Source organism: Cornus florida, unplaced genomic scaffold (genome assembly GCF_030987335.1).
Source record: "Cornus florida cultivar Cherokee Brave unplaced genomic scaffold, ASM3098733v1 CherokeeBrave_3.0.0_Hap2_Chr03, whole genome shotgun sequence".
Classification (NCBI taxonomy): Eukaryota; Viridiplantae; Streptophyta; class Magnoliopsida; order Cornales; family Cornaceae; genus Cornus; species Cornus florida.
In genome coordinates this window covers 46,587,033-46,604,640 of record NW_026775573.1, presented here as the reverse complement: position 1 = coordinate 46,604,640, position 17,608 = coordinate 46,587,033, and the positions used below count along the sequence as shown (strand labels likewise).

The 17,608-nt window shown below is 39.1% G+C and overlaps 2 protein-coding genes across 2 annotated transcripts; both read right to left on the bottom strand.

The window, feature by feature from the left end:
- Positions 1-5,087: 5,087 nt before the first annotated feature.
- On the bottom strand, positions 5,088-10,834 carry LOC132300420 (12S seed storage protein CRD-like). Its single transcript, XM_059797468.1, has 3 exons — positions 10,343-10,834; positions 5,699-6,425; positions 5,088-5,560 (listed from the first exon to the last, which is right to left on the bottom strand). The coding sequence occupies exons 1-3, from the start codon at positions 10,539-10,541 to the stop codon at positions 5,407-5,409; spliced, it is 1,080 nt and encodes a 359-aa protein (XP_059653451.1). The 5' UTR covers positions 10,542-10,834; the 3' UTR covers positions 5,088-5,406.
- Positions 10,835-14,456: 3,622 nt separating this feature from the next.
- On the bottom strand, positions 14,457-15,512 carry LOC132301561 (uncharacterized). Its single transcript, XM_059798804.1, has 2 exons — positions 15,061-15,512; positions 14,457-14,970 (listed from the first exon to the last, which is right to left on the bottom strand). Exons 1-2 carry the CDS (start codon positions 15,510-15,512, stop codon positions 14,457-14,459), a joined length of 966 nt encoding a protein of 321 aa, XP_059654787.1.
- Positions 15,513-17,608: the final 2,096 nt, after the last annotated feature.

Genomic DNA, 17,608 nt, shown 5'->3' with positions numbered 1-17,608 from the left:
TCGGACTTGATCACCCGTGGCTCTAGAATCGAGGGGTATCACACATGTGTCCCATGACTTTGCATGTAACCACTTGTAACCGCTTACTTCCTTGGCTGCCATATGTCCCAAGACTTTCCACTGGAATGTCATAGTACCTTTCCATTAAAATCTGTTGGACCAAGAAGAAGGGGTTGAATTGGTCTTTGGCACTTTCTTTCTTTTTTCACTTGAGTACAAACATACTTAACATAGAAGATAAAACTCAAGGCAATCAATCAAATCACATGGACACAAGATATACAAGGTAACCCTATCAACAGGGAAAAACCTTGGTTCTTGGCCTCAGCCAATAAAAGCCTCCACTAGTTGTATATATCTTGTTACACACTCAACTGTCTCACTCTCTGCACACACCCGTGTACCAGAATAGACACTAGTTTTCACAACCAATACACACACACTAGTACACTACAGTGCATCCACGTACTCCCCCTGTCCGAAGCAACCACATTTGGACCCAATAAGCTTTCAAAGCTCACTCAACAATGGGGTGAGGATGTAAAGCCTCACTACCACTCAACAATGGGGTGAGGGGTCATGCCTCACTGCCATTTACAACAAGTGTCAATACACCAAATACAATTCACTTCAGCTGCACCACAAGATAATAACATAGAACTCAGCCTGTAACAAAGTACACAGTGAAACCTTAGCTTTATACTTCTGCAATCAATAGGATAAGCCTCCCTCAGCACACTGCAGCTTCAACTGATACTCATACTAAGATCCCACAGTCTTCATTCAGCTCAGCAAACTTGCTCAATAAGGTATTGGACGGTGATTAGCAAGTTTCTTCAACAATTCAGCTCAATTAGACTTCAAACCCTCTTCAATGGGTAAATCAGTCAACTCATAGAATATCTTCTTTAAGGCCCCCTTTTTCTGTCTTCACAGCTTTATAATTTTAAAACACACTTGCATAAACAATGTCTTCAATAAGCTCATCAAGATTATCACACTTCAGCATAAAAAGCTTCAGCACTGACCTACATTTGTCACCCTCGGCCTTGATGTCTTCATAAACCTTTGCTCAATAAGATTCACAGAGATTGGAGCAAGGTACAACAATGATTACTCACAAACAGCCTTAATCATACCAAACCCAAGCTTTCAAGAACAACTTTGTAATTTTGGCCTTCGGAACACCTCAATCTTCACTCCCCCAGTCTTCAATATGTATAGCACACTTGCTCAATTGATAATAACAATTCAAACAGCAAGGTATCAACAATTTAAGCTCACAACAGCAACATTACGGTTAGAAACCCCAAATCTCAGTTCTGTCAAACACAGCCTTAAGAGGCTTCAATTCCTCAGCAACCAAAGTCTTCCACAGCTTAAAAAAGATATATTACACTTGTTTTAAAGTTGGGACATGATATATTAACAAAGGCTTAACACAGCAGCTCACACAACAGCAAATATTAACTCACAAATTAGGCTTCAAAAGAGGGTTTCAGCTGCAGCACTTTTATGAGGGCAAACCTGATATTTCACCATTACAAAACTCTGGATTTTGGCTCTCTCAATCATATATTGACTATATGAACGTACTCAGATGTATAACACATCAGTCACCGCAATATATAGTGAATTCAATACTCAAGGCAAACTTAAAAACATGTTTAAACATAGGCAGATGAGGTTCACAATATCAAATACTGACAAGACCCTTCCTTAGGCTTAAATCTTAACTCGAACAGTCTCAAATCAACAATCTAGACATGTTCAGATGATAGACAGTTGGTATATAGCATGAATTCAACATGATAAGCTCAGTTTCAATAGCTTAAACCAGAAAACCACGATTATCTAGAGATTTGAGATAAGATATTCAATACCGGCCTTAATATGTAGTCTCAGGCACCTTCAGCTGTTGTATATCACCAAAATATGTATGCGCAGCCCTTGTTCAAGCTCCAGAAACAACCTCAGCAACTTCGAACCACTTCAGCCACCTCTTGCACCCGAAAATCAGCTCTTCACAGCCTCATTCAGCTTCACATCAACTGTGCTCCCTTTAGGCAAATTTTAGAGATTCATTGAAGCTCAAACATCATACAATATCTCAGAAATTATTATTTATTCTCAGCTCTCGAATAGGACTCTCTCTCTTAGCTACTAGAGCCTTACTTTTTCACTCTTGGAGCCCATTTTTCACAAATGCTATAACAGCATATTTATAGGGTCCTCATTTCAGCACTAAAATGGATAAGACCTTCTTGCATTAGCCAATGAGACAAGAATGTTGGTTTCTCTCTGCACGACCACAATGCCACGTGGTAGTGGTATATTCCAAGCTCATTCACAGCTCACAAATACACATAGCAAACTTGTTTTTGCTATTCTTTTCTTAGAGACAAAACAAAGTTGTTATCACACTCTCTTTGAAGGACCACTGTACACGTGTCATTTGAATATTCATTGTACAGCCTTGTGACCACAATTGTATATGGACTTCCAGAAATACCCTTTAACTTGACACTTGTTGCTTAAACCATATATTGCTCGTTGCAGCCCATTTAGCCTTCAACCTTGTATAGACCTTCAGCCTTCAGCCTTCTGCCTTCAGCCTTCAACCTTGTGCTCTTCAGCCTTGTATAGAAATGCCTTTTGCCTTCAACCTTCAGCCTTGTATAGAAATGCCTTCAGCCTCCAGCAGATATATAAAAGAACTTTCCTGTAACTTGTGTTGAAACATGAGCTTGCTGAACCATCAGCCTCCAGCAGATATATAAAAGAACTTTCCTGTAACTTGTGTTGAAACATGAGCTTGCTGAACCACGAGCCTACTGAACCACGAGCTTGCTGAACCATGAGCTTGCTAAACCTTTAAGTGCCGAACCTTAAGTGCCGAACCTTTAGGTGCCAAACCCTGTAAGTGTCGAACCCTTAGGTGCTGAACCATGTAAGTGCTGAACCTTGTAAGTGCTGAGCCCTTTAAGTGCTGCTGAACCATGTAAGTACTGAACCTTGTAAGTGTCGAGCCCTTTAAGTGCTGAACCCTCTCATCAACAAGACAACACATTTAAAGTGCAAAACACTTGATCAACCATGAATCAACAAAATCGACCAGCGTAATCTTCTACTGGAAAGTGGAAAATAAGGGTGTAAACATATATATTTATCTGAACTGGGCTTGGGGGTATTTAATCTACCGAAGTTTCAATGGAGCAAAGGTGCTATTTGTTTGGTTAAATATGAAAAGTAAAAACTAAAAATATGTTCCACATCAATATTTTAAAACTAATTTTACTCTAAAATCATTAGTCATTCTAATTGATCATGCTGTCATGAATAATTCTAGGGTTGTCCTATAACAATGAAAAGAAAGGGAAAGTGAGAAAGAAAGGGTGAGTACTTGAAAATACAATCGTGAGACAGCGATGAGGTGTTGCCGGAATAACCCAGTAGAAGTATACTAGTTTGAGGTAGACCGTGACGAGGGAGGGAGATGGCGGATGGGATGGTGACAAGGAAGGCGCTGAAGCAAAAGAGGATATTTTGTTTTCCTTTTTTATTTTTTGTTCTGTTTGGTAGTTTTCTTTTTTTCTTTTTTTTGGTAATATTTTTACCGTAACGTCATTCCTTTTTATTGTCTGAATCTAAAATTACCCATTTCAAAAATATTTCTTTTTACACTACAACATGGGTACATCATGATCCCTTTACAGCAAAGGTTCTTAATCCATAAAGAATACCCGTATCAACTTTTGTTCATATAGGCATAGTAATCCTTAATTAATACATCACAAAATGAACAACAAATATTAAATCCAAATGGTTGATATTCTTACCAGAATAAATCCTCTATCAATGATCCCATAGTTGGACTACTTAAAATGATGAGCTTGGAAACCCCTACGGTCACTACTTTTTATTATGTTTGGGCTTATTTTTAATTGGTTCAGTCTTTGAATCTTGTTGGTCGAATGAGTATAGTCTGTACCGGCTTGTAATTAACCCAGTTCTTGCTTATTTTGGGCTGCCTGTGTTGCAGCCCATATCTATCTATCTATATGTATGTATGTATACTTTCAAAAACTAATAGCTATCCCATAATAGTTCGGTGCTTTGGGAATTGAGTTCCCAACTATTATGGGACAGAGGGAGTAATAAATAACATAAAGTGAGAGAACACAAACCACTCTAAAAACCAGAAGAAAAGTATCTTAATTTAACCAAAACTCTTTCTTCTTGATGGCTAAAAAAGTACTCCTTCTGTCCCAAATAAAACGTCCATTTTCGGGAATCTAATTTTTTAAAAGAATGTATTTTAATATTTTTGTATTGCATTATTAGTGAATGAATTACCAAATACGTCCATAATAGGTCGACAGGATGTGATGATTTACTTTATAAGTTTAATGTAATAAAGTTAAATTGATAATGTTACAAAAAAAAAAAAAAAAAAAAAAAAAAAAAAAAAAAAAAAAAAAATATTAGTACTTTGACTTTTCAATTGAAATATTAATTTTCGGACAACTAAAAATAGATATGTGGACATTTAATTTGGGACAGAGGGAGTTTTATTCTCCCGATAATATAGACGATGTATCAATAAGCAAATACACAATATCCACCCAAATCTCCGTCGGTGGTAGCTAGAGGAGATGCACAACCCAACTCAAGGGACTACGACCTAATACCAGTGATAGAGTTAAACAATTGTATGAGGGGCCAAATTTGAACAATAATAATATATGGTGGAATAATATAAAAAAATAATAATAAATTGAGGCATTTTTAAGATTTTAACAAAAAATTTAAGTAATTTTGTTTATAAAAAAAATAATAATAATAAAATAATAATAATCAGTGGGTGGAGCAGCCCCCACTGAGGACTTTATAGGTCCATCATTGTCTAATGTGAGAAATAATCAACTAATTAAATACCGACATGTAATAATTGGACTTATTAATGTAAAGCACTTTTAATATATATAATTAATTGATGGCAGGGAGTATAACTAGTATACGGAAGTACTTCTCTCCCATTTCTCGCCTATTACTCATAAGCTTGAAATTTTGATGCACCGACAAAATTAGAACATATAAACATGTACATGCGCTACAATTCAAAATGAGAAAAATGAGACCGTTCGTGCAATACACGCACAAGTATGCACGCATATTACAATAACGATAATTATGGGCGCATCGAGACCGTCCGTGTAATACACACGAGTGATAATAAACGGTCAAATGCGCGCGCGCTCACACACACAGGAACAACAACAGGATATATGTTGAGCAATTACGTTATTTCATTGTTTTTACAAATAATATTTAAAAACTGCCACAACATTGAAAACTTCAACAACAATGACTGAAGTGGTAATAATGTAATTAACTTGTCAAATATTAATTCCCTGGAGGGATAAGAACTGTGCTCTTTTTAATCTTGGACTTGAAAAGTTTCACAAATTCTGGAGTCTCATCAAGAGCAGCTTCAAGAACTACTGGAGCTATGGCTTTCCAAACTGATGTGTTCCCAGCTAACTTCTCAAATACAGGCCTGCAAAGATATATATATATATAACAAAGCAAATAGTATGGGTGAGCTAATTGTCAGCTAGGCTTAATTTACTTGCAATTCAAATGTAAATACGTATGAGAGCTCAAGTGTGTGTATGGCAATGAAAATGGTGCTTACTCTGGAGATGTTATAACGGAGAAAAACTCCATTCCCTCTCCATCTGCAACATGAGTGACCGGAAAAAATCTGGGCACGACGAACAAGTGACCAGCCTCTACTTTTGCATCCAATGCGCCTTGTCCGTTAATACCCACAATTTGAACTCTACCACTTCCCTTCACAATATAAGTTAATTGTACAGATGAATCCGTGGTGTACATTGGCGAGGACATGGCATCGGCATCCAACTTCACCACATTGGCACTAAGTCCAACTTTTCCGAGCAAAGGAAGTCTTGCCGCGGTCATAGTTGTCACCAATCCGCCATTCTTGACCTTAACATCAGGCGATGCATTCTCAAAGCCGAACACGAGCTTTCCATCACTAGCGTTCTTGCATGGTTTAGGCATGGCTATTCCTTCTTTAAGCTTGACTATCAAAGAACCTGCTTGGCTTTTCACCAGGTTTTTGGTTTCTTCTTCGTTCAAATCATAAGCCTTGCTAACGAATTCGGGTGAGAAACCTCCCAGAATGCCTAGAGTGCCGGTGAGAAAGAAATAGGTGAATGACCCCGGAGTGTGAGCCTTGGAAGTTTCTCCCAGGAACACGATAACCATGTCGGTGTCTCCGCCGTTGAACCACCATGAGACTACTCCAATTTCCACTGGGAATGCATCTCCATTTTTAACCATCACGACAGTTTCTTCTGATGTGTTGGGAGACGCCATTCCAACAGTGCAGGTACCTGTGGAGACAAAGTCATGTAACTGCGTGACTGTGTGTTCAATATGTTAAAAGGAAAAAAAATTACTTATTAGTTTTACATTTTAAGTGTAAGGAGCAATAAGTCGTCTAAAATTTTGTTAAGACAATTAAGTCCTATTTTTAGTAAATATTTTACAAATAAGTCCCATATTACAAATTATTTTTTATAAATATATATATATATATATATATTTGTTATTGTGATTTTCTTGTAATTTGAAAGAAAAATTTATAACATCTCGATACACTTTTTTTATATGACATAGTTTTTTTTTTAATTTATTGTTATTATAATTGGTAAAATCTAATTTTGGTAGGGACCAAAAAGTTGTTCATTGGTATATGTTTGAAATTTCTAATTTTGGTAGCAACCAAAAACTCTGTTTTTTCGTTGTTATAGTAAATTGGTACTAATTAAAAATTAGAACCAAAGGGTATATAGTTATGATTCACTAAGAAAATACTATTAGAGGGATTTCAATAAGAAAGGGCAATAATATTGAAGAAAGAAAAAAAAAATTGTCAATGAAATTGTAAACTTTGTAGGAAATACTAATTAAATGAACAACTTTATGGTCGTATAAAATTTCTTAGTCTTTAAAGTTAAAATGTAGTACCAATTTGTAATTTTCCGTGTCAAATTATGTCTACTATCTACTCACTGTCACATGAGATGTATTATGTTGTATTTGGTGGGTAAGAATGGAATAGAATATAAGTGGGAATGTAATGAGAATAGAAATGAAATGGAATAGCCATTCTCATTCTATTGTTTGGTTATAAATATGGAATGTGTAGGAATTGAATGATAATAACAATTGTAGTGTTTGGTTGGACTAATTTTAAATTTAGAATGGAATAAATTTCAAATTGAGTTCTCCAAAATATCCCTGTTAGTGAAAAATAAATTAAATTAACAAAATGACATTCTTCTATAATTTTTTTTAAATAAATGGTAGTAGTGGCGGTGGTGGATGGTGGTGGAGGAGGAAAGCAGTAGTGGTGGTGTTGAAAGGCGGCGGTGGTGACAATAGTGGAAGACGACGGTATTGGTGAAAGGCAGTGTCAAGAGTGTTGGTGGTGCTGGAAGGAGATAGTGGTGTAGGTGGTGATGGTGGAAGCCAATGGAAGTGACTATGGTGGTGGTGGAAGGTGGTAACGGTGGTGGTGATGGAAGGCGATAGTGGTGGTGGTGGTGGAAGGCAGTAGCGGTTGTGGTGGTGGAAGGTGATAGCGATGGTGGTGGTGGTGGTAAAAGATGGAACAGCAGTGGCGGAAGGTGGTGGTGGTGGTGAAAGATGGTGGCGGTGGTGGTGGTGGTGAAAGATGGTGGCGGTGGGGTGTAAGGCGGTGGGGTGTAAGACGGTGGCGGTGGTGAAAGGCAACGGCGGCAATGGTGGAAGAAGGCTGTGGTAGTGGTAGAAGGTGGTAGTGGTGAAAGGCGATGGTGGTGGTGATGGCGGTGGTGGTGGTGGAAGGCAATGGCAGTGGTGGGAGCAGCAGCGGTGGTGGAAGGTGGTAGGGGTGGTGAAAGGTAGTGGCGGTGACGGTGAAAGGTGGTAACGGTGGTGTAAGACGGTGGCGGTGGTGAAAGGTGGTGGCAGCAGTAGTGGTGGAAGGCAGTGGTTGTGATGAAAGGCGGTAGTGGTGGTGGTAGAAAATGGTAGCGGTAGCAGTGGTGAAAGGCGGCGGTGGCGGCGGTGGTTGGGGCAAAGGAAGACGGTGTCGGTGGTGAAAGGCGGTGGAAAACGGTAGGTGCGTGGTGGTGAAAGTCTGTGGCAATGGTGGAAGGTGGTGGTGGTGGTGGTGGTGGTAGTGGCGATGAAACGTGAAGGTGGATGTGGTGGAAGCTAGTAGTGATTTTTGGACTTGGAACATGAGGGTTTTCTGGGAAGTTGATTTTTTAAAAAAATTTACTTGGGAATGGAATGACCATTCCATAGGTTTAGTTGTGGAATGGATTTTCATTCCCAGGAATGAATTTTTATTCCAATGGAATGAATATTCTCACTTTAAATTGCATAACAAATAAAGGAATAGTTGGAATAGGTATTTCATTCCATTCCATTCTTGTACACCAAACGCAACATAAGTTTATTACGGAGTATTTGATTTTATTCTATTTTTCTAATTTTATTCTATTTTATGCAAGTGTTGGGAGGCAATTCTAGCTAGGGATGGCAATTTTCTCCGATCCAACGGGTTTCGGTCCCGCCCTCGCCCCCGCTCCTAATGGGGTAAATTTAGTGGTCTCTAAATGAATTTGAGACGAATATGGTAAAATAATTGAAAATCCGAAACGAATTTGAGGCGAGATCAGATTTAGTGATGAACCTGCCCCGACCCCGCCCCGATTATATATGTACATTTTATTTTATATATGTATATATAATATATATTTAATATTTTTAAGACTCGTGTTATTTTGTTGGAAGTGTCCATTAATATATAGAAAATGATTCTTGCACCGAATAGTTACAGTAAATTGTTAAGACATACTCTTTCAATTGGTCAATTATGCAATAAATAAAGAAGTGGAGCCCTCCACTTAGTTGTATTTGGTATAAATAGTCAATTAAAAATTATTCGGTTAGGCAATTCCCTGCAAGTGTTCGGTCTGTGTATCACTACTCTTAATATATTAATATTCACTACTTAATAATTTAAAAGTTGGGTCAGCTTATTTATCAGCCCAACTTGAGCACATTGGGCTATTTTTTTTTTTACTACATAATAAAAGTGGCATAACTCGGCCAGCCCCCGTCTCGCCCCATATTTAAACGGAATACATGGGATGGAGTCGATATTTTGTCTATCAGAATAAGAACGAGAATGGTATAAAATTACAAATTCGTTCCGGAATAAATATAAAATTAGTATGATATATTTTATAACCGAGTAGAGTTTACCCGAACTCACCCCACCTCCGCGCTGTTGTCATCCTAAATCTCAAGACACAGACTTTTTCTTTGTCCCATATGAGACTCCAACCCTTAATTTAAATGTTTTATTGTCGATTTTATACGTGTAAATTAACACTTATTGTCAAGTCTACGTAAATAGTCTTTCATGGAAAAGTAAATGTGATTTTCTCTGTCCCATCTCAGACTCCAAAGTCCAACCCCTTAATTTAAATATTTTATTGTAGATTTATATGTGTAAATTTACACTTATTGTCAAGTACTATATATAAATAGTCTTTCAGAGATAAATAAAAATGAATTAAATAAAAAAAAACTATACAACGGCATCATATATGGTGAGAAATTATTATTTCTCTCGTTAATATAATAATAATAAAATAACAAACATATATAAGATACATTGTGATACCAATAATGTTGTACTTTTTTCGATATATATTCATCATTATATAAATAAAAGCGTCTTGGTACTACATAGTTAATATTATGAAGTATCTAATACGGAATAACTTATCATTGACTAAATGTTACCTCCTTCCCATTTCAAACGTCGATTTCGAAAATTGTGACTCATAAAATTGTGAGTTACAATTCTTAAAATTGACATTTAAAATGAAACAGAAAGAGTAATAGCCTCAGAATAACTATCCTATATCCAAGAACATAAAACCCTACCCAAACAAAGAAAATAGAGTAATAGACTAGCTACACATATGAGAAAACCAAGAAAATAAATTAAATTAATCAACATCCCACTTGTAATGGTATATACTTAAAAAAATGTCAAATATATTAGTACATGGTGAAGCCAAGAAAAAACACTTTAAAAACCACATCTAGATCTGAGTTCCATCTACTTTTCAACATTTACAAGATGATAGTAACAATATATAGAAATTAACCCAGAAATATATATATATATATATATATATATAATTTAATTTGTTGCAAATTTAAGTAGGAAAATAATTACCTTGAAGAACAAAGGCGATCTTGGAGGAATCTGCATAGTGAGGTAGAGCAAAACCACGAGGATGCAACATGAGAACACCTGCACCAACCTTAGCCTCACCAAGCAATGGAAAGTTGGAAGGTGACCAACTATGGTATGATCCACCTTCTCCCTCGAACACCTTTTCATCTGCCATCTGGGGTACTAAGCTCAGCGCCATATTTCCTCTATAGTCCTATCTTCAACACACCCTATGTGTGTGTGTGTGTGTGTGTGTGTGTGTGTATATATATATATCAAGTCAGTCTATATAGAGAGAGAGATTTAGAGTGAGAGATGTAGGTACCTTAACCATGTGAGAAATGCATAAAATGAATTAATACCACGATCTTCCTCTACTTATAGACAAGAACAAGTAATGGTCTATATATATATCAAGTGAGTATATATAGAGAGATTTAGTGTGAGAGATGCACTTAGCTTAACTATGTCAGAAATGCATAAAATAAATGAATACCACGATCTTCCCTCTACTTATAGACAAGGAGGAGTAATGGTCCGTGTACATATGAATATTTCGTGATGGGGTATTGGGATGTGTCGTGTCGGACACTTATTTTGAACAGAGACAATTCATCAATTGTTTGAAATAATTTTCAAATATTCTAAAATTGTCCCTATTGACTTCAATGTGCTTAGTCCATCGTGTCAAATCACTAGTCCAGTTCTTGTAAAAAGTTTGGTGCTCCTCACCAAATTTTTAATACATATTGTTCGGCTCGCAGAGAAGCGCTAATTCCACTTTCCAGGTGAGTGAAAAGTAGGAGTGGATATCGGGCGTGCCAGGAATTACTGTCGTTCCAAAGTGGATATCCGAACAACTATCCAGTAGGAAATTGCAGGGATCAGGCGATTGAATGAAGGACTGGAATTACCACCTTCAATGGTTCTTTTTGCCTTGAAAAAGGACTTTCGGACTGAACTATGACTAGTAGAAAAGAAAGAGGTATTGAAAGTACAGGACTTCAAAGTAAAGTGCTAGAAAGTAGGAATAATAAGTGCAGAACTTGAATTAAACATATTGAAGGTGCATTACATGAATGTAAAGATACATGAATGTAAATATATTGAAGTGCTGTTTTGCTGTGTGATTTGAACAGGGTTTGCAAGTGAAGCCTAAGTGTTCTATTTATAGAGCTTTCCATGCATGAATTAACTAGGTGTGGCAACTTCAGTAGCTTCCACATGGAATAGTTCCGGACTGCCACATGTCCCATGATCTTTCAGCCTTCTCTAAATGTTGCCAAGTGTAAACCCATGTTCTCCCATGATCTACAACTGCTATATAATGGTCTTTGGCAGTTGAATGCATGATTGCAAACCTTCTCCCACGTTCTGGAACTGCCCAGATGGAAAGTCGACAGTTCCAGCTTCAGTTGAGAACTTCCACCTAGAAGGTCTGGATCTTGCCACGTGTCACATGTCTTCATTATTCTTCTCATAATGTTGACACGTGTAAGAATATGATGTCCCATGAATTTCAGTTTTGAAGGAGTGGTTTTGGTGGTTCAGTTCCAATTAAAATCTTCTAGCCACGTCCTGGAACTGCCAAATGGAATGGGCCACGATCTCCTAACTGCCCCTAATTTGTAGGTAAGCCTGCCACGTGTCCACTTGGAAAGTCATGTCTTTCCAACTGCATGTAACTGCCTCCTTCTCTGCCTGCCACGTGTCCACTTGGAAATTTATGTCTTTCCAATTGCATGTAATTGCTTACCTCTTTGGTTGACACGTGTCCCACGTTTTTCTCATTTTTCTCTGACAAATGCATCATGTTTTCAGCCCACTTTACTGATTTTTAGCAACCTCCTCACTTAAATAAGGCAAATGGTTGCCTTATTCTTGGAGTGACTCCTACAAACTAGGAGATATTATAGGAGTGGGGAAGTTGTCATTCTTGATGACTAGGTCAAAGGTACACATAGCTTTCTATATGTTTGCCACGTGTCCACTTGGAAAGTCTACGTCTTTCCAACTGCATATCTTGTACCAAATGGCTTCATTTGATGAAGCCACGTGTTACTTCATGATTACGCTTTTGCATACCACCTTTCCAATTGGAATTGGCTATAACAATCTTTCTAACTGAAAAATATTTATGGTGTAATCATATGCCCACCAAATTCCATGCCTTATGGAACAATTTGATGATAAGGCATGGGATTTGAATTCCGCCATCATGAAGAAGAAGAAAAAGAAATTGAAGAAGAAAAACTGGAAGTACTGGACCATGTAATGTAGCCTCTTCTCAATGAAATACTCTATACTTAGGAAATTAGCTGATCTTGGAAATTCAGTTAAGTCTACTTCATAACTTTAGCCAATGTAATTTTTCAAGTACTTAGGTTTTCCTTCTTGGAATGGCCGAAGTATGGCCATTACGCTTCCTTTCCAGCTTTCCGGTTTACTTGGAAAAGAAAATACCAGCCATTCTACATGGCTGGTTGAACGATTGTGGATTTCTAATTTTTATAGATGGAAGGGTGATACTTTTTCAAGTATACCCCATTCACAGTATGCTTGTGAGATCCTCCTTCAATCAAAATGTAATATAGTGCCAAAAGCTGAACCCTCTTGTCCACATTGGTACTAAGCTCTTGCAAGAATTGGATAATTGGTATTCTCCAATCTTCCAAGTCTAATCCATCTATATCAACATTGAAAATCTCCCATGTCTTCTTGGCAAGTTTGATTATTTCTGGCTCGTTAGCTTGGAAATGGCGTGCCATCTCATGCCATGACTCTATAAAAGGAAGAGTCCTTCTTTTGATTGTGATCATGGTCTCTTCTACTCCCGGTGGGACTTTCACTCAAGAGGCTAATTGGGCTAAATCATCAACCTCCGTATTTAAATGTCTTGGCCAATATTTAAGTTGGAAATTATCAAACTGGCCAAGCAATTCCAAGGCCAATGAATGGAAAGGCCTCAAATGCCAGTTACAAGTAAATTCACCTGGAAAGCTCCCAAAATAGATCTTCTTGCTGCTACTGGAACTATTGGAAGTTTCCATTTCTGTTTCATCTTTTATAGGAAGGACGTCTACTAGCAAGGAGTTTCCAACTTCTAAATCAGGATCTAGCAAGTCATCAGGATCTTTAACTCCACCTTTAGCTGGAAGTTCTGACAAGTTAGATGGTTTGGCTATCTTCTTTGAACAATTAGTCCAACCGTGATCTTTCTCCCATAATTTTCTTCTGTCAGCCCTCTTCCTTTGCTGCCTTCGCCTTTGTGTGCTAGTTAAATAGGAATCAGTATGAATCAGAAACTTGGGATGATTAAGCCTCTTCCACCTATCATTTTGTAAAGTGGGAAGCTTAACCATTCTTGAACGGATATGTTCACTCTCCTTTTTAACCCATACTTTCGAGGCCAATTTTGGCTTGGAACCTCTGTCTTGCCATCTACTCCTTTCAAACTTTCTGCTAGGAGGACGAGAACCTGGCCGATAGGAAATTCTACTCCTTTTTAAACTCTTTGGAAGGATTTCAGATTTCCTCTCTACTGCCTTTCTTTCTGGATGAACCCGGCTTTCTTTCTTTGGAATGGTTACAGTAACTGTGTTTTCCACCTTTTGGAAAGTTAGTCGGTCATGGACTTTCCTTTTCTGACCCTGGTCACTATTGGAGGGCTTTTCATTCTGCTTCTCTTTTGGAAAGTCTTTACGGCAACCTTCATTCTGAACTTTACACTTGAGGCAGCAACCTTGTTGGATTAAAGCAATCTGGGCCTCTCGAAGTTGCCTCTCCAACTCAGCTACTGTCTTCTCCATAGATGTTGCCGCCTTTGGAATTTCCAACTTTCCACTGGTCACTGGATTTACCAAGTCCACCTCCTTTTTGGAATGCTCCGGAACCATGGAAGCAACGTTTGTTGCAACAACCTTGGGGAAAGGATCAACACCCATGACTTCCGATTTTTCTGGAAACTTCAAACGGCCATCTTCGATTGCCTTTTACACAATGTTGCGGAAGATAACACAATTATTAGTGGAATGCTTCCACGAATTGTGGAACTTGCAATACTCCTTCTCGGCCATTTTTAAAGCCGACGACATCTTATGGCCCGCTGTGAAAATCAATTGCTTGTCAGCTCGGCTTTAGAAATGTCAAAAGAGTAACTTCTGGAAGAATCTGCCCCCTTCCACTTGGAACCAGAAACGGCCTGCAAGTTAGCCGTGGCTGATTTCGGTTTTGTCAAGGCCTCACAAGTGTAAGCCTTCTTTATGTTGAGCTCGGCTACGTTGACTTCAAACTCCCCTTCAGTTTCAGTGGTATACACCTCATATTTAGGATCACGATAGTAGGTGCCCTTGGAAGAGTTCTTCCTATCTTGCTCCTCACGAAGGAGCTCTTCATACTTTGCCACTTTGCCAGCCAAGTCAAACAAGTCATGGAACTGTACACCTTTAAACTTCTTGCGAAGTTCAAATTCTAGGCCATTCACAGCCATCTTCATATATTCTTCCGGCGGCAAAGACAAATTACATTTGAACTTGGCCCACCTGAATCTGGAAAGGAAGCTCATCACAGACTCTTCAGGTAATTGATGAAGTCTAAAAAGGTCTGTCATGGACATTTCAAGCTCAGCTCTATAGAATTGAGTATGGAATAAATCCTCAAATTGCTACCAACTTTGAATGAAATTGGCTGGCAAGTTGGAATACCACCTGAAAGCATACCCAGTCAGTGTATTTGGAAATAAGCGTACCTTCAGCCATGGATTGGCTGCTGCTTCTCCACATTGGACAGTGAACCGACTGATATGTTCCAAAGTATACTGTTCGCCCTCTCCATTAAACGTTGCAAACTCTGGAATTCTGAAATTCCTTGGAAATTCAACTTCATCAATGAACTCTGGATAGGGCTTTCTGTAAGTTGGCCTTCCACCCCTTCGAGTTAGGCCAAATTCCGACTGAAGGAATTCTGCAAATTGGCCTCTGTTAAGTGCCATAGGTAGTGGAGGGTTGTTGTCTGGCCAACCTTGAGATTGATTGGCCACTTGATGCCCCCCACCTGCCATAAGCAAGGGGTTGGCATCTGCATAGTTGTTCCTGCCACGGTTCCTTCCTCCTTGGTCAAGAAGTGGCTCCCTTGGAAAAAGTTGCCCCCCAACCGCTATTGGAATGACCATAGGTGATGGCTTACTGGAGCAGGTGCGGCTGGCTAAATGTTCACAGGTGGTGGAACATTCTGTTGTGCTTGAGGATTGTGGTATGGCTATGGTTGGCTAGGCTGATCATGCCAAGTCTGCTGTGGAAATGCCACAGGTAGAGGATTCTGAACTTGCTGAATAGTTGGCATGGGCGCAGCTTGTGGAAGAGTCATCTGTGCCACTGGAGCAGTCACAGGTGCAGCTGGAATGTAAGTCTGTGCCATTGGAAGGGACTGCACCTGCTGTTGTGTTGGAGGGAGTGGCCCTGCATGTTGTTGAAAGAAACTCCCTTCAACAAATGTGGCCGGCCTACTAGCTTGGAAGGCCAACTGTTGGGACCCTTCAGACTTGCTTGGCCGAGGGGCCAAACCTTGGTTTAAGCTTCCAAGGGTCCGCTCCAAAATGGACTCGAACCTTCAAGAGATTTGGTCCACCATTTCTGCTAAATTCCGCTCATTAGCAAGAGCGGCTTTTACATGGTCTTGACTAGCTTTGGATTGATCTTGTGCAACTCTGGCTAAGTCTTGGGCGACTCTAGCTTGGTCTTGCGCAAACCTATCTTGTTGCATTGCCATCATGCAGATGTTGTCCATGATGGGTCCATTTGCCATTGTTTGAGCAAATTTTTCCACCATATCATTTTCATCGGGTGCGAATTGTGAACTTTCCACTGGAAGTTCACTGACTTACATCTCTTCTAGTTTGGCAGGGTCTTGGACAGACTTGCCTTGCCTTCTTCCACCGGCCATTGAACAATCTGTTAAGAGGTCCTGCCGGGCGTGCCAAGAAATGTTCGGCTCTCGGAGAAGCACTAGTTCCACTTTCCAGGTGAGTGGAAAATAGGAGTGGATGTCGGGCGTGCCAAGAACTGCTGTCGTTCCAAAGTGGATATCCGAACAACTATCCAGTAGGAAATTGCAGGGATCAGGCGATTGAATGAAGGACTGGAATTACCACCTTCAATGGTTCTTTTTGCCTTGAAAAAGGACTTTCGGACTGAACTATGACTAGTGGAAAAGAAAGCGGTATTGAAAGTACAAGACTTCAAAGTAAAGTGCTGGAAAGTAGGAATAATAAGTGCAGAACTTGAATTAAACATATTGAAGGTGCATTACATGAATGTAAAGATACATGAATATAAATATATTGAAGTGTTGTTTTGCTGTGTGATTTGAACAAGGTTTGCAAGTGAAGCCTAAGTGTTCTATTTATAGAGCTTTCCATGCATGCATTAACTAGGTGTGGCAACTTCAGCAGCTTCCACGTGGAATAGTAGTTCCGGACCACCACATGTCCCATGATCTTTCAGTCTTCTCTAAATGTTGCCAAGTGTAAACCCATGTTCTCCCATGATCTACAATTGATATATAATGGTCTTTGGCAGTTGAATGCATGATTGCAAACCTTCTCCCACGTTCTGGAACTGCCCAGATGGAAAGTCGACAGTTCCAGCAGCAGTTGAGAACTTCCACCTAGAAGGTCTGGATCTTGCCACGTGTCCCATGTCTTCCTTATTCTTCTCATAATGTTGACACGTGTAAGAACATAATGTCCCATGAATTTCAGTTTTGAAGGAGTGGTTTTGGTGGTTCTGTTCCAATTAAAATCTTCTAGCCACGTTCTGGAACTGCCAAATGGAATGGATCACGATCTCCAAACTGCCCCTAATTTGTAGGTAAGCTTGCCACGTGTCCACTTGGAAAGTCATGTCTTTCCAACTGCATGTAACTGCCTCATTCTCTGCCTGCCACATGTCCACTTGGAAATTCATGTCTTTCCAATTGCATGTAATTGCTTACCTCTTTGGCTGACATGTGTCCCACGTTTTCCTCATTTTTCTCTGGCAAATGCATCATGTTTTCAGCCTACTTTGCTGATTTATAGGAGTAGGGAAGTTGTCATTCTTGATGACTAGGTCAAAGGTACATATGGCTTTCTATATGTTTGCCACGTATCCACTTGGAAAGTCTACGTCTTTCCAACTGCATATCTTGTACAAAATGGCTTCATTTGATGAAGTCACGTGTCACTTCATGATTACGCTTTTGCATATCACCTTTCCAATTGGAATTGGC

Excerpts from the sequence above, each read along its gene's own strand:
- LOC132300420 (XM_059797468.1), bottom strand. The coding sequence starts at position 10,541 with ATGGCGCTGAGCTTAGTACCCCAGATGGCAGATGAAAAGGTGTTCGAG. Across the intron at positions 6,426-10,342 it reads GATCGCCTTTGTTCTTCAAG|GTACCTGCACTGTTGGAATG; the intron begins GTAATTATTTTC and ends TTGTCTCCACAG. Across the intron at positions 5,561-5,698 it reads TCCGTTATAACATCTCCAGA|GCCTGTATTTGAGAAGTTAG; the intron begins GTAAGCACCATT and ends ATATCTTTGCAG.
- LOC132301561 (XM_059798804.1), bottom strand. The coding sequence starts at position 15,512 with ATGGTCATTCCAATAGCGGTTGGGGGGCAACTTTTTCCAAGGGAGCCA. Across the intron at positions 14,971-15,060 it reads TTTCCAAATACACTGACTGG|AGCTGAGCTTGAAATGTCCA; the intron begins GTATGCTTTCAG and ends TCAATTCTATAG.